This window comes from Salmo trutta, chromosome 40 (assembly GCF_901001165.1).
Source record: "Salmo trutta chromosome 40, fSalTru1.1, whole genome shotgun sequence".
Taxonomy (NCBI): domain Eukaryota; kingdom Metazoa; phylum Chordata; class Actinopteri; order Salmoniformes; family Salmonidae; genus Salmo; species Salmo trutta.
In genome coordinates, this window is record NC_042996.1 from 21,536,652 (window position 1) to 21,551,568 (window position 14,917).

At 41.7% G+C, this 14,917-nt stretch overlaps 1 protein-coding gene across 2 annotated transcripts; it reads left to right on the plus strand.

Moving 5' to 3' along the window:
* The first annotated feature begins 602 nt into the window (after positions 1 to 602).
* Positions 603 to 13,940, plus strand: parp12b (poly (ADP-ribose) polymerase family, member 12b). Of its 2 annotated transcripts, none has more exons than XM_029741814.1 (8): positions 603 to 978; positions 1,433 to 1,568; positions 2,753 to 3,017; positions 4,719 to 4,814; positions 6,805 to 6,931; positions 12,402 to 12,570; positions 12,922 to 13,042; positions 13,274 to 13,940. In XM_029741814.1, exons 1-8 carry the CDS (start codon positions 662 to 664, stop codon positions 13,372 to 13,374), a joined length of 1,332 nt encoding a protein of 443 aa, XP_029597674.1. In that variant the 5' UTR covers positions 603 to 661; the 3' UTR covers positions 13,375 to 13,940. The 2 variants fall into 2 exon arrangements, with proteins under 2 accessions (XP_029597674.1, XP_029597675.1); XM_029741815.1 differs by having other exon boundaries at positions 909 to 978; positions 1,360 to 1,568.
* The last annotated feature ends 977 nt before the right edge of the window (positions 13,941 to 14,917 follow it).

Consider the following 14,917-nt stretch of genomic DNA (forward strand, 5'->3'; position numbering starts at 1 on the left):
TGAAAAAAAAAAAAAAAAAAACACCTGAATTTACCGTACAAAACATGCAAACAAACACCCAATGTAACACAATTTGTCTGTTAAAGTATCCTTGAACACCATTCAGATTTGCTGGGGTGAGTGTTAGCAGCATTTGACATGAACTATTATTGGCTGATTTCAATACTCTAGAAAAAATGTAATCTGCTAAAACCTTACACAGCACATTGTTGCCACACAGGCAAGAAGAAGGTAATGGTTATTGTTAAGGTTAGGGTAGGGACGTCCCAAGGGTACTGGATAGCACTGACCACATTTTCATCTCTCACGCTGTTAATCAGTCACAGATGGATGAAATAATCAGTGACCACAGACCCAGATAGAGAGGGGACAATTACACCACAACGACCAATAATGTTTATCAATAGTATAATATAGGGGCCAAAACTGATTGTGTGCCATATTGGTAACATATATTATTGAAAATAGAATGCTTGAGATTTAGAATCAGAACACTTTCTACTTTTATCCACAACGGGGCGACAATCGCCATTGCATTTCTGTGATGCTCTGAATTGAACTCGATCGCCCCTGCGTGGAGAAAAGTAAAACTACTAGCACTGACAATCTGTTGCTGCTTTGCTGCTTCCGCCTTCCCATCCGCAAATGAGAGGCATCAACAATGTCCAGCTACTCCAGAGTAATTCATCATGCCACCAGTATATTATGCAGCAACAAAGGTTCCCTGGCCCTCCAGCAATTGCACAGGAAAGTATTCCAGCGTGTTGAAATAACCGAGGACGACTTTTGGTACATCGTAAAGAAGTGTTCTCGGTTTGTTGCGGTGCGGAACCGAGAGAGGACGGACGACTGTGTGATTGTCGCCAAAACGTCGTTGCGACTATGTAAAAATTACACAAAGCAAGATTGCAGAGATTGCCAGGAGCTTCACCTTTGCAAGTATTTTGTTTATGGGAACTGTAGATTTGGGAAAGGCAGGTAAGAGAAACCTCGACCGTGGGGAGTAGTTTTTGCTAGGTTGAAGAGGGGAGTGTCTAGCTAGCAGCAGCATAGCATATATGAGCTAGCTATCACGCCCCCTTTTATTCTGTATCGATCAATCTGGACAAATAGCACCTGCATCCTCTAGTCTAGTCCACTAATGTATGTAAAACTTGTGTTAGCACATTGTATTATTATCATCAGGTATATTATAAATACAACATATTGCCATATGATGCAGAATTGCCTATTTCCTTAAATCCCTTGATTTGGAACAAGGCATATCATGATCATGAGTTTTCAGTAGCCTACACAAAAACAAACTTATGCTTGATGTCTTTATGGTACACTCCTGTCTGTTTACCTTCTCTACTCCAGTCTGTGTGTGTGTGTGTGTGTGTGTGTGTGTGTGTGTGTGTGTGTGTGTGTGTGTGCTGTTCTCTCTCTGTAGGAAGCAGTGTAAGTTCTCCCATGATGTGCGTTCAGAGCATAACTACATGCTCCTGAGGGAGTGCACTCTGCATGAGCTGCACGAGGATGACCTGTTCCTGTTACTGCTGCAGAATGATCCCACCCTGCTGCCGGAGGTAACACATACACACACCAACAGATTGCAAGCCCAAATAAATGCTTCACAGAAACACACACAGCAAATACAGCACAGGCCGCTCCACTACAGACTAAAGCCCCACTACACACCTGGATGGAGCCTTACCAGGGCCTGGTGGTTTCCATTATGAAATGAGCCCAGTTCCAATCCCTAGCACCTCTCCCTAAGCCCTTGTAGACTTTCATATACCCTTTCTCCCTTAGATGAATACAGTAGAAACACAATGCTGTTTCTCATGCTCTCTTTGTGTGTGAATTTGTCTCTTGCTCCATGAAGTCTTGCTCCTTTAAGTAAAATGTGGGACGTTTCTGCATTACAGGTTTCTGCCCTCAGGGAGTGTAGCAGTGTTCTGAGTGCTCTTTGTGTACGAGCTCATGGGTAGAAGGCGTAGACCTCTATCTTTCTCTCTCACTCTTTTTATCTCTCTCTCATTCTATCTCCCCAAAGAGGGAAGGACAGGAGTAGCTTACATCCTGGCATTCCAGAGAAGGGAATTCTGGACAAGTTTATAGGCAGGTTCAGTGCCAGTGAGAAGTGAATTCTGCACACTGATTGGACGATACAGCTCCGAACCAGATGCACCCGTAATCTGATTGGACAACTATACGGAGGCCTTGGAGAGACAAACAAGTTTCTCAAAAAGAAAAAGGAAAAAACGTGTTCAGTTTAACGAGAGCAATGTTGGCTCATCCAGTCTAAACAAATATCACAGTAAATCAATGAAAAGGTTGAGAAGACAAAAGAAAAAAACAAAACGAATACCATCACGTCCAGCCTAAAGCCCAGTGTGGGTGAAGAGTGATCTGAGATGAAGACAAGCCACCTTGGACCTGTGGGACTTCTTGTGTGTAAAAATAATAAAAAAAATATGAACAAAAAAAGAGCAAACAAAGAATGTTATATTTTTTTTAAGAAAAAAAAAGAAAAAAATGGAAATATAAAAACTTACGCTGTTGATGTGGGTTTGTCCCCAGGAAGTATTCGTTACCCAGAGAGGTAAAGTAGAACTTCTTGGTGTGTGAGGTTAGATCATTTTTTGGCCGATGACCATGTAAGCCTTCTAAAGGCAACTGCTTGACCCAGCCCCTCTGGTTGGCTATGTGTGACTGCATTTCCACGATGATTGTCTCTGACATTGTTGCCGTGTGTTCCTGACGTCAGGTGTGCTCTCACTACAACAAGGGCTCCGGGCCCCACGGCACATGTACCTTCAGGGACGGCTGCACCAAGGTGCACATGTGCATGCACTTTGTGCATGATGACTGCATGTTCGGGCCTAAGTGCAAGAGGCAGCACGTCATCGACCAGCATGGCCGCCGCATGCTGGAGGAGAGGGGCCTCAGCGGTGACATCATCAACGACCTTCCCTTCGTCTACCAGAACCTCCACCGCCTCAACACACCCACTACACCCTCCATTGCTAAAGGTACATAAATCCCTCCCCTGGAGTGTGTGTGTGTGTGTGTGTGTGTTCTTTTGGCTTGATCTGCAGTATACAGTGAGAGGGAAAAAGTATTTGAACCCCTGCAGATTTTGTATGTTTGCCCACTGACAAAGAAATTATCAGTCTATAATTGTAATGGTAGGTTTATTTGAACAGTGAGAGACAGAATAACAACAAAAAAATCCAGAAAAACGCATGTAAAAAATGTTATAAATTGATTTGCATTTTATTGAGGGAAATAAGTATTTGACCCCCTCTCAATCAGAAAGATTTCTGGCTCAATGTGTCTTTTATACAGGTAACGAGCTGAGATTAGGAGCACACTCTTAAAGGGAGTGCTCCTAATCTCAGCTTGTTACCTGTATAAAAGACACCTGTCCACAGAAGCAATCAATCAATCAGATTCCAAACTCTCCACCATGGCCAAGACCAAAGAGCTCTCCAAGGATGTCAGGGACAAGATTGTAGACCTACACAAGGCTGGAATGGGCTACAAGACCATCGCCAAGCAGTTTGGGGAGAAGGTGACAACAGTTGGTGCGATTATTCACAAATGGAAGAAACACAAAATAACTGTCAATCTCCCTCGGCCTGGGGCTCCATGCAAGATCTCACCTCGTGGAGTTGCAATGATCATGAGAACGGTGAGGAATCAGCCCAGAACTACACGGGAGGATCTTGTCAATGATCTGAAGGCAGCTGGGACCAAGAAAACAATTGGTAACACACTACGCCGTGAAGGACTGAAATCCTGCAGCGCCCGCAAGGTCCCCTTGCTCAAGAAGGCACATATACATGCCCGTCGGAAGTTTGCCAATGAATATCTGAATGATTCAGAGGACAACTGGGTGAAAGTGTTGTGGTCAGATGAGACCAAAATGGAGATCTTTGGCATCAACTTAACTCGCCGTGTTTGGAGGAGGAGGAATGCTGCCTATGACCCCAAGAACCTGCATCCCCACCGTCAAACATGGAGGTGGAAACATGCTTTGGGGGTGTTTTTCTGCTAAGGGGACAGGACAACTTCACCGCATCAAAGGGACGATGGACGGGGCCATGTACCGTCAAATCTTGGGTGAGAACCTCCTTCCCTCAGCCAGGGCATTGAAAATGGGTCGTGGATGGGTATTCGGGCATGACAATGACCCAAAACACACGGCCAAGGCAACAAAGGAGTGGCTCAAGAAGAAGCACATTAAGGTCCTGGAGTGGCCTGGCCAGTCTCCAGACCTTAATCCCATAGAAAATCTGTGGAGGGAGCTGAAGGTTCGAGTTGCCAAACATCAGCCTCGAAACCTTAATGACTTGGAGAAGATCTGCAAAGAGGAGTGGGACAAAATCCCTCCTGAGATGTGTGCAAACCTGGTGGCCAACTACAAAAAGCATCTGACCTCTGTGATTGCCAACAAGGGTTTTGCCACCAAGTACGAAGTCATGTTTTGCAGAGGGGTCAAATACTTATTTCCCTCATTAAAATGCAAATCAATTTATAACATTTTTGACATGCGTTTTTCAGGATTTTTGTTGTTGTTATTCTGTCGCTCACTGTTCAAATATACCTACCATTAAAATTATAGACTCATCATTTCTTTGTCAGTGGGCAAGCGTACAAAATCAGCAGGGGATCAAATACTTTTTTCCCTCACTGTATGTGTATAATCCCTCTGTATATGTGTGTATCAGAGCGTGTAGGTGAGCTGGTCTCCAGTCCTGTGATCAAGAAAGAGGACAGGAAGGAGATTTGTCTGCATTTCATACGCAGGAACTGTAGATTCCAGGGTGAGCTCTCTTCTCCTTGATGTAATATATATATATATTTTTTCCTGTTGAAATTGTATTTGTCACATGCGCCGAATACAACAGGTGTCTACATTGCCCTGAAGTGCTGACTTACAAAGCCTTAACCAACAATGCAGTTTGTGAAATAGAGTTAAGAAAATATTTACTAAATAAACTAAAGTTAAAAATTTAAAATAAAAAGTAACACAATCAAATTTTATAATAATAAGGAGGCTATATACAGGGGGTAGTCAATGTGTGTGGGTACAGGTTAGTCGAGGTGATATGTACAGTACCAGTCAAAAGTTTGGACACACCTACTCATTCGAGGGTTTTTCTTTATTTTTACTATTTTCTACATTGTAGAATAATAGTGAAGACATCACAACTATGAAATAACACATGATGTAGTAACCAAAAAAGTGTTAAACGAATCAAAATATATTTGAGATTCTTCAAAGTAGCCGCCCTTTGCCAAGATGATAGCTTTGCACAGTCTTGGCATTCTCTCAACCAGCTTCATGAGGTACCTGGAATGCATTTCAATTAACAGGTGTGCCTTGTTAATTTGTGGAGTTTTTCTTCTTAATGTGTTTGAGCCAATCAGATGTGTTGTGACAAGGTAGGGGTGGTATACAGAAGATAGCCCTATTTGGTAAAAGACCAAGTCCATATTATGACAAGAACAGCTCAAAAAAAGCAAAAAGAAACAGAAAATGCCATGAAGCACTATGATGAAACTGGCTCTCATGAGGACTGCCACAGGAAAGGAATACCCAGTTAACTCTGCTGCAGAGGATAAGTTTAGTAGAGTTAACTGCACCTCAGATTGCAGCCCAAATAAATGCTTCACAGAGTTCAAGTAACAGTCATAACTCAACATCAACTGTTCAGAGGAGACTGCGTGAATCAGGCCTTCATGGTCAAATTGCTACAAAGAAACCACTACTAAAGGACACTAATAAGAAGAAGAGACATGAAACGTGAGCAATGGACATTAGACCGGTGGAAATCTGTCCTTTGGTCTGATGAATCCAAATTTGAGATTTTTAGTTCCAGCCGCCTTGTCTTTGTGAGACGCAGAGTAGGTGAACGGATGATCTCCACATGTGTGGTTCCCACCGTGAAGCATAGAGGTGGTGGTGTGATGGTATGGGGGTGCTTTGTTGGTGACACTGTTGGTGAATTATTTACACACTTAACCAGCATGGCTACCACATCGTTCTGCAGCGATACGCCATCCCATCTGGTTTGCGCTTAGGGGGACTATCATTTATTTTTCAACAGGACAATGACCCAATAACACCTCCAGGCTGTGTAAGGGCTATTTGACCAAGGAGGAGAGTGATGGAGTGCTGCATCAGATGACCTGGCCTCCACAATCACCCAACCTCAACCCAATTGAGATGGTTTGGGATGAGTTGGACCGCAGAGTGAAGGAAAAGCAGCCAACAAGTGCTCAGCATATGTGGGAACTCCTTCAAGACTGTTGGAAAAGCATTCATCATGAAGCTGGTTGAGAGAATGCCAAGAGTGTACAAAGCTGTCATAAAGGGTGGCTACTTTGAAGAATCTAAAATATATTTAGATTTGTTTAACACTTGGCTACTACATGATTCCATATGTGTTATTTCATAGTTTTGATGCCTTCATTATTATTCTACAATGTAAAAAAAAAAAAGAAGAACCCTTGAATGAGTAGGTGTGTCCAAACATTTGACTTGTACTGTAGGTAGGGATAAAGTGACTGCATAGATAATTAACAGTGAGTAGCAGCAGTGTAAAAACAAAGGGGGGGGGGGGTTCAATGTAAATAGTCTGGGTGGCCATTTGATTAATTGTTCACAGTCTTATAGCTTCAGTGTAGAAGCTGTTAAGGAGCCTTTTGGACCTAGACTTGGCACGCCCCTTTTGGTATATTTTCTATGCTTTTGGTATGTTTGGTTGTGGTTCTTTCATGCTTGTGTGTGTAATGCGTTTGTGTGCCCAGACCAGTGTATCCGTGTGCATTTTAACTTGCCCTATAAGTGGGAGGTGTTTGATGGGAACGGCTGGATACGCCTGCATCACACTGAGGACATCGAGAGAGCCTTCTGTGACCCCCGGAACACACACAGGTCAGCGTTCACCACTGCCCACTAAAATTGAAAGTGGACTCTTACGCACCTTTCAAACCAAGACATTTTTCCTCCAACTTTAGCATCCTGCTAACTTTTATTTCAGCGAACCAACCTAGTCATGATTGCGGTAAAATTCTGCCTACGGCTTAGTATGAAATGTCGCCGTAATGCACTATGCTCTTAAAGGAAAATTCCACCCAAAACACCTTTATTTTTGTATTTTGGAAGTTATATATCTTAACTTGATTGCTGACATGCAAAACAATTTGGGACTATATCAACAATCGACTAATGAAACGAATACCAAAATATAATTTTTGGGAGTTTTTCTTTAACCTCTATGGGACCCCTTCCCGTTCTCATCCCGTTAACGGGATTGAGTTTGACAACAGCCAGTGGAAAATCAGAGCACCAAATTTAAAACAGCTAAAATCTCATAATTCCATTTTCTCAAAGAATCAACTATTTTACACCATTTTAAAGATAAACTTCTCGTTAATCTAACCACATTGTCCGATTTCAAAAAGGCTTTACGGCGAAAGCATAAAATTAGATTATGTTAGGACATAAACTTCACAAGAAACACCACACAGCCATTTTCCAAGCAACTAGATGCATCACAAAAACCCAAAACACAGCTAAATGAAGCACTAACCTTTGACGATCTTCATCAGATGACACTCCTAGGACATTATGTTACACAATACATGTATGTTTAATGATAATGTTCATATTTATATCCAAAAACAGCATTTTACATTGGCGCGTAATGTTGAGAAATGTTTTCCCTCCAAAGCCCCCGGTGAATCAGCATAATGAGCACACACAGTACGTAAATTCTCATTGTAAACATTGATCAATATAGAAGTGTTATGCACAGAATTATAGATACACTTCTGCTAAATGTAATCGCTTTGTCCGATTTCAAAAAAGGTTCACGGCGAAAGCACAATTTGCAATAATCTGAGTACAGCCCAGATGACACTAACAACTAGCAAACAGAAACCCGCCATCTTGGAGTCAATAAAACTAAGAAATTACATTATAAATATTCACTTACCTTTGATTATCTTCATCAGAAGGCACTTCCAGGAATTCCCAGCTCCACAATAAATGTTCGATAAAGTTCATATTTATTTCCAAATTATCCATTTTGTTTGCGCGTTAGGTTCACTATCCAAATCCACTACGCACGTGTTTACTTAGTCCAGACGAAAAGTCAAAAAAGTTATACTACAGTTAGTAGAAACATGTCAAACGATGTATAGAATCAATCTTTAGGTTGTTTTTATCATATACCTTGAATAAAATTCCAACCGGACCTATCCGTTCTCTTTAGGAGTGAATATGAACTCAGCTCGCTCCCAAGACATTGCACGTGACTTGAGCCCATGCCTTATAATGGGACACCAGTTTACCACAGCTGGTATTCCCTTGAAATTCACCATAGAATCTTCAAACACCGTTCTAAAGACTGCTGACATCTAGTGGAAGCTTTAGGAAGTGACAAAAATGAACCCTAAGTCACTGTATACAGTCAAGGCAATCACTTGAAAGGACTACAAGCACCAGACTTCCCACTTCCTGCTTGACTTTTTCTCAGGTTTTTGCCTGCCATATGAGTTCTGTTATACTCACAGACACCATTCAAACAGTTTTAGAAACTTCAGAGTGTTTTCTATCCAAATCTACTAATAATATGCATATTCTAGTTCCTGGGACAGAATAGTAACCTGTTTAAATTGGGTACGTTTTTCATCCGGCCGTGAAAATACTGCCCCCTAGCCCTAAGAGGTTTGAAGCTCTTGATGGTAGCTAGGCAGCACCCTTACTACTATCCTCCTAGCCGTTCCAAACTTTGCGAGGCATGTCACTTCACCAAGCCCAGGACATGAACTGTTTTCTTAACCACACCTGGAAATATTCATAAATAATATCACTGAATGATGAACATATAGGAATAAAGTAGGCTAACGCAATTGAAGGCATCAAATTGTTGCTTACTGAAACTCCAAAAGTCATCATTGTTATAATACATTTGAAGCATAGCCTACCTGTGTGCGGTCAACTATTTCAGCACCGTTTTGCGCTGCTTTGAGACAAGCGTGGGGCCTCTTGATAATTCAATCAATGTCAGATTTTTATTTTCACTGAATCTCCATTTGGATGTTGGTTAGGCTACAATTAGGCTGTGGAAATGTTAGCTAAGTTGACGTAAGTGCTGCTCATAATTGTCTTGTCTAGTTGGCTCATGTATTGATACTGATCAGAACATTTTGGCAGTATGTTATGTGGATTATTGTGCTCTTCACTTGCAGTCGTTTAGTATCCTAGTCCTACCAGACCAAAAGATTGTGACTTGTCTTAATCAATGTGATTTTCTTTCACTGAATCTCCGTCTGTAGGCTATATTTGGTTAATTCTCTGGCTGGGAAAATAAGTAGAGATGGTATAGCTCATCTATTTGTTCGCTTATTTATCACTGATAGAAACATTTAGCATGCAATAATGTAGCCTAAATCAAATATAGGCCTAACTCCAAAAGCCTGCAGAAGTTGTGAAATATGAACACGAGACATGCTTTTTAAAATCTAGATTGCTACTATTTTCAGTCGGTTTCATGATAAAGATACTCTCAATCTAAGACCCTACGCCTGCTCCCTAACAAAGCGTAGTGAGGGTAGGAAAGTGATGAAACGTGGATTTAAAAAAAAAAAAAAGCATGGGTTTACCTTGGGCTCTGTTTCAAAATAAAACTTTTTTATATGACAGCGGTTCCACACTTTGCCATGTCGCAAGTTGTGTGGGAAAAATATCCTTTGTATTTTATACGTTCGTCTCCTACTATAAAATACACTCAACAGAAATGTGACCGACCACCTCGATTCGGTTTTATGTAGCAAAATTTAAATTGTGTTTTTTACATTGGATAAAAGTAGAGACTCAGAGCCACAAAATGGTATATCATACACTGCAGTGGAGGAACAATGGGAGAGTACTTCTGTTTCGAAAGTTGATAAACTTGTAACCTCACTTTTGAGAAAATGTCCCTTGAATGTTTTGGTGCACCTTTTCTCTGTCTATTGTTCGCACACTCTTAAGCCATAGCCCTACCCATCTCTTTTTAATGATTCACATGTGAGGCCATGTGCTGAACAGGGTGTGTAAGGCAGTGTAGTAAACAACCAAAGATTAAGACTAAAAGTAGTGGCCTACAATAAGGAAAAACTCCAGGTAAAAATACACTTTATTTAGTCCTTGGCCTTTATCCTAATCTGACTTTGGTGCAGGTCATGTTGTTATTCACATTACCGTCTCTGGCAAACACACACTATATCAAATAAAATCAAAGTATATTTGTCACATGCACAGGATACAGGTGTAAACGGTATAGTGAAATGGTTATCAAAAATAATGTGTCCAGATAAAAAAGAATGTATAAATATTTTATAATTATTAGATGATGCTTTCCCAGACAGACACACTTGTCTAAATTTATGGGTCATGTGAAACAAATGCTATAACCACCTGCCAGCCACATCTACCTAATTGGATTGGTCACTATTGTCTAGGCATGTTCATGAAATACAATAAATAGAATGTCGTAATCACTCCCAGACACACCTGGCTAACTTGATGGGTCATGTAATCTGGCAAAGTGGAGTCTTTTGTTTAGACATGTAGCAAAAAATGAACCATAATCCCAACCCATACTACCAGCAATACAAACTGATTGTCATAGCTAGCCACCATGCATGAAATGCTATAGTATGAACCTGCAGCTATCTAAAGCTTACCAACTAGGTTCAATGTTAGCTAGCTAACATTAGGCTATAACTAGCAATGCAAATAACTTTCTGAGATACTAATAATATTACTACACAGATCATACATGTAACGTTAGCTAGCGAGCCAGCAAGCTGCTGTTCCCAAACTAGCTAACAGTACGCTTTAACTTGCAATGAAAACAACTTTCTGACGTAATTTGAAATGTACAGTATAATATCTAAAAATGAAGCTAGATTCTTATACATGGATTGAATGCTTCACGGCAGACTGGAACCCATTTTTACTCCGTTACAACTTGTTTGGCCCCGTTGTGTCAAGTCACTCCAGTTCACGCAGTCCATCACAACTTTTCCCTCTGATCTTTGTCGATAGCGCCTGCTAAATTGGTTAACATGTATGCTCTCGTTGACTGGCCCTCGCTTCATATTCGTCGCCAAACCCACTGGCTCCAGGTCATCTATAAGTCTCTCCTAGGTAAAGCCCCGCCTTATCTCAGCTCACTGGTCACCATAGCAGCACCCACCCGTACGTAGCACGCGCTCCAGCAGGTATATCTCACTGGTCATCCCCAAAGCCAATTCCTCCTTTGGCCACCTTTCATTCCAGTTCTCTGCTGCCAATGACTGGAATGAATTGCAAAAATCACTGAAGCTGGAGACCCATATCTCCCTCACTAACTTTAAGCACCAGCTGTCAGAGCAGCTCACAGATCACTGCGCCTGTACATAGCCCATCTGTCAATAGCCCATCCAACTACCTCATTCCCGTACTGTGTTTTTTGTTGTTGTTTTTTTGCTACTTTGCACCCCAGTATCTCCACTTGCACATTCATCTTCTCCACATCTATCACTCTGGTGTTTAATTGCTAAATTGTAATTAATTCGCCACTATGGCCTATTTATTGCCTACCTCCCTTATCTTACCTCATTTGCACACACTGTATATAGACTTTTTCTCGATTGTGTTATTGATTGTGTTTTTTTATTCCATGTGTAACTCTGTGTTGTTGTTTGAGTCGCACTGCTTTGCTTTATCTTGGCCAGGTCGCAGTTGTAAATGAGAACTTGTTCTCAACTTGCCTACCTGGTTAAATAAAGGTGAAATAAAATACATTCAGGGCACCAATGTTTTCGAGAGCAGTAGCAACACTTTTGCAGTTCTCCATTGATAACGTTATATCTTTCAAAAAAGCTGCAGTAACAAGGATCATTTACACATACTGAGCAGCTCACGTTATAGACATAAGCATGTGAAATCGAAAACTGTGATTATTAAAAAGATTATTGAACCCAAAACTGAACTTACCTCAAAAAGCACTAATCGCTCTGCACTAGTAGTATCCTAAACCTATCGATGTTACATTTAGCTGGGTGAAATATGGTGTAATAGAAATAAAGCCCTGCTAATGAAGTAAAAAACGTCCTCCCTCGTCTTAAACGGCATCGACCGCCACTGTCGTCCACCCATATCGGCCCACATGCACTCTCTCTCTTTAACTTGCCGGCATGTGCACGCGAGATAGAAAAGGCTTATCCAAGTAAGAATGTGGTAAAACAGAACTGTATGAACTGGGTTCCAATAAACATGAGCAGATTTTTTTTTACAGGCAACATACCGTAAAGTCTGACTGTAAAATTAAAACAATTCATGAATGTCTCCCTCTCTCTCTCTCTCTCAGCCCGGGCTCTCGGCCAGTAGACTTCCTAACGATGACACAGGAGTCGGACCCCGTGCGGCGCCTGTCCACGGTTTCCTCAGTAACAAAGCCGGCTCACTACATCCTGACCACTGAGTGGGTGTGGTACTACAAGGGCGACCACGAGAACTGGATTGAGTTTGGAAGACCCGTGAGTCTGGAGGGAGAAGGGGAGGCATTGGGCTTTGTGGTGGTTGTTTTGTGGTTGAGATGTGGTTGTGAGGATTCGGTGATGTTAAGTTGTTGTGGTTGAGTTATTTTTTTAGAGCATTCAGTATTGATAAGGGCCAAGATTCAATGCAAGGCGCTCTATAGAGCAGCACGTTACTCTAGAGTTTTAATTTAGCATGAGCCGACATGCACAGCGTTTACCGTGAATGCTATCTCCGCGAATGTCGAGGAAATTACCATTGAAAGGCGCATTGTCGGCTGTCCAGTGTGCTGCTCTATAAAACGCCTTGGATTGAATCCCGGCTAAAATATGTATTGGTGTTGCGGTCAGGACGATAAACAGCGTACGACATCCCTCTCGTCCCGGGAGCTGGAAGAAGCGTACCTGGCAGACAGATCTGCTGAGGTCACCATTATGAAAGGTCACCGCAACTACTACCTCAGTTTTCAAGGTAAAGCCCTTATTATATCCCCAACATGCACCTGCACTGAAATAGCGGTCTAATAAATAAACCTGATCAATATGTTTATATCAAAACATGCAGTGACCAGGACGAGGAGTCATTCATCTTTGACCTCTCCCTTCCTTTTCTTTATTGTACCCTTCCTTTCTCTGCCCTACCCTCATCTCCTCTGCCCCTCCTCCTCATCAAATGGTCCTCCACTTTCAAACCTTCCTGCAGACATGTACCAGCGGAACCCCAAACACAACACCAAGAGGAGGGTGCGTCGCCGACCACGCTTCGTCTCCGTCATGGAAGTGGAGAACAAGACTGCACCGTAGAGAGAGAGAGAGAAGGAAGAGAGAGAAAATAAATGGGAGGAATAAATGAGCAGATCTGTTCCTCTCTGAATGAATGTAGTACATTTACTCTGGATCTGGTGAGTGGGGATAAATTGGACTGGCTGACAGTCACCCCAATACAACACAGTATGTAAATCACTCGATACCACAGGGATGACTACCAGATACAGCCATGAAGAGCCAGCAACAGGAAATCAGTGTGTTGATCATTTCAAATAATGTTACTGATATAATATGCATTTTGTTTGCAATCATTTTTGGGGGGTTCATTGGAAAACCTGGTGCCCTCAACTGAAGTCTGTTTTTACGTTTCCTGTAAGCAAGTAATCAATATCTAGGTACAACTCGTCTTTTATGTACAAACTGTCTGACTGTAGACAAATGAGGAAGTACGCTTTTTTTTATTTCCTGTATATTTTAACATTTAGAATATCTATCAAGTTATGAGTTAATCGTGGTCTGTAGTATATAACTCTATTTCCTAGCATGCATCTCTATATTTGTGTAAAGATGTGGTAATAAACTATAGACTGGTCTGCCATGTTTATTTGTGGAATAGTTGTCTATTTTATGTTATTCAAGACCATACTCAAACTATCATTTGCATGTATCCCCATGTTTATCATAATTAATTACACAGAAACCTTATTTTGAAGATCATTTGGCCCTAATATTCTAAATGAAAGCCATATAGATCCACAAGGGCCTATGCCTTGCATCAAGCAGGACAAGTTAACCGGTATTTTGAGTGCTATTCTCCCAGCACACACATTTGAGGAATGCTAGGGGTGTTGCAGAGAACCCTCTGCTGCAAAACCATCTAAGCGATGCGCGCCTCCCAATAATAAACCCAATTATAGCGTGCTCATGATTTGTGTGTGGAATCGAATTTCATCTTCGGGTATTTATGGACTGTAAATTAGAGGCGTTATGATAAATTCCTATTTGAGGCGGACAGTATGATACTGAGACGTGTCCAGAATCTCAGGTTTTCCAATGATGAGCGTGTGACGTTTCACCGCGAGATGAACACGGCGCGGCTTACGTTCAAGTGGTCGGCCGCGAACAGATTCAGTCATTACTGGCGACATTGGGAGTTATTTATCTAACGGAAAAGAACTGGTTTTCAGGTTCTGCATTTTGCAACATAGTAATTGTGTTCGTTTTCTCCTTGCCGGGGAGCGCGTGGCTGCATGGGCCTGGGAGAGGCGTGACGCGCCTGTACCGCATCTCCGGGATGGCAGGTAGGCTCCATCACATCGCGGTGAAAAAAATAGGCTATGGAAAGAAAGAAATGCGCCGAATGCTATAGGCTACCTGTGTGTTTGAGATATTTTGATTAGGCTTTAGTCTTTTCTTTCAGTTACACATAGGTTAGTTAAATATTATCAGCCGATTGTCAGCATTGTCTAAAAAAAAAAAAAAGGCTTCCAAATCTGAGCTATTAACATCTCGCCTTTGTCGCCCCTTTTTTTTATCACTGAAATGTATCAATTTGTCTATTGCTGCGAAAGGGTAGGCA

Bases quoted from the DNA above. Each gene is read 5' to 3' on its own strand.
- parp12b (XM_029741814.1), top strand. From the start codon at position 662: ATGTCCAGCTACTCCAGAGTAATTCATCATGCCACCAGTATATTATGC. The intron at 6,932-12,401 runs GTCAGCGTTCAC...TCTCTCTCTCAG, and splicing joins GACCCCCGGAACACACACAG to CCCGGGCTCTCGGCCAGTAG. The intron at 12,571-12,921 runs GTGAGTCTGGAG...TGTTGCGGTCAG, and splicing joins GGATTGAGTTTGGAAGACCC to GACGATAAACAGCGTACGAC.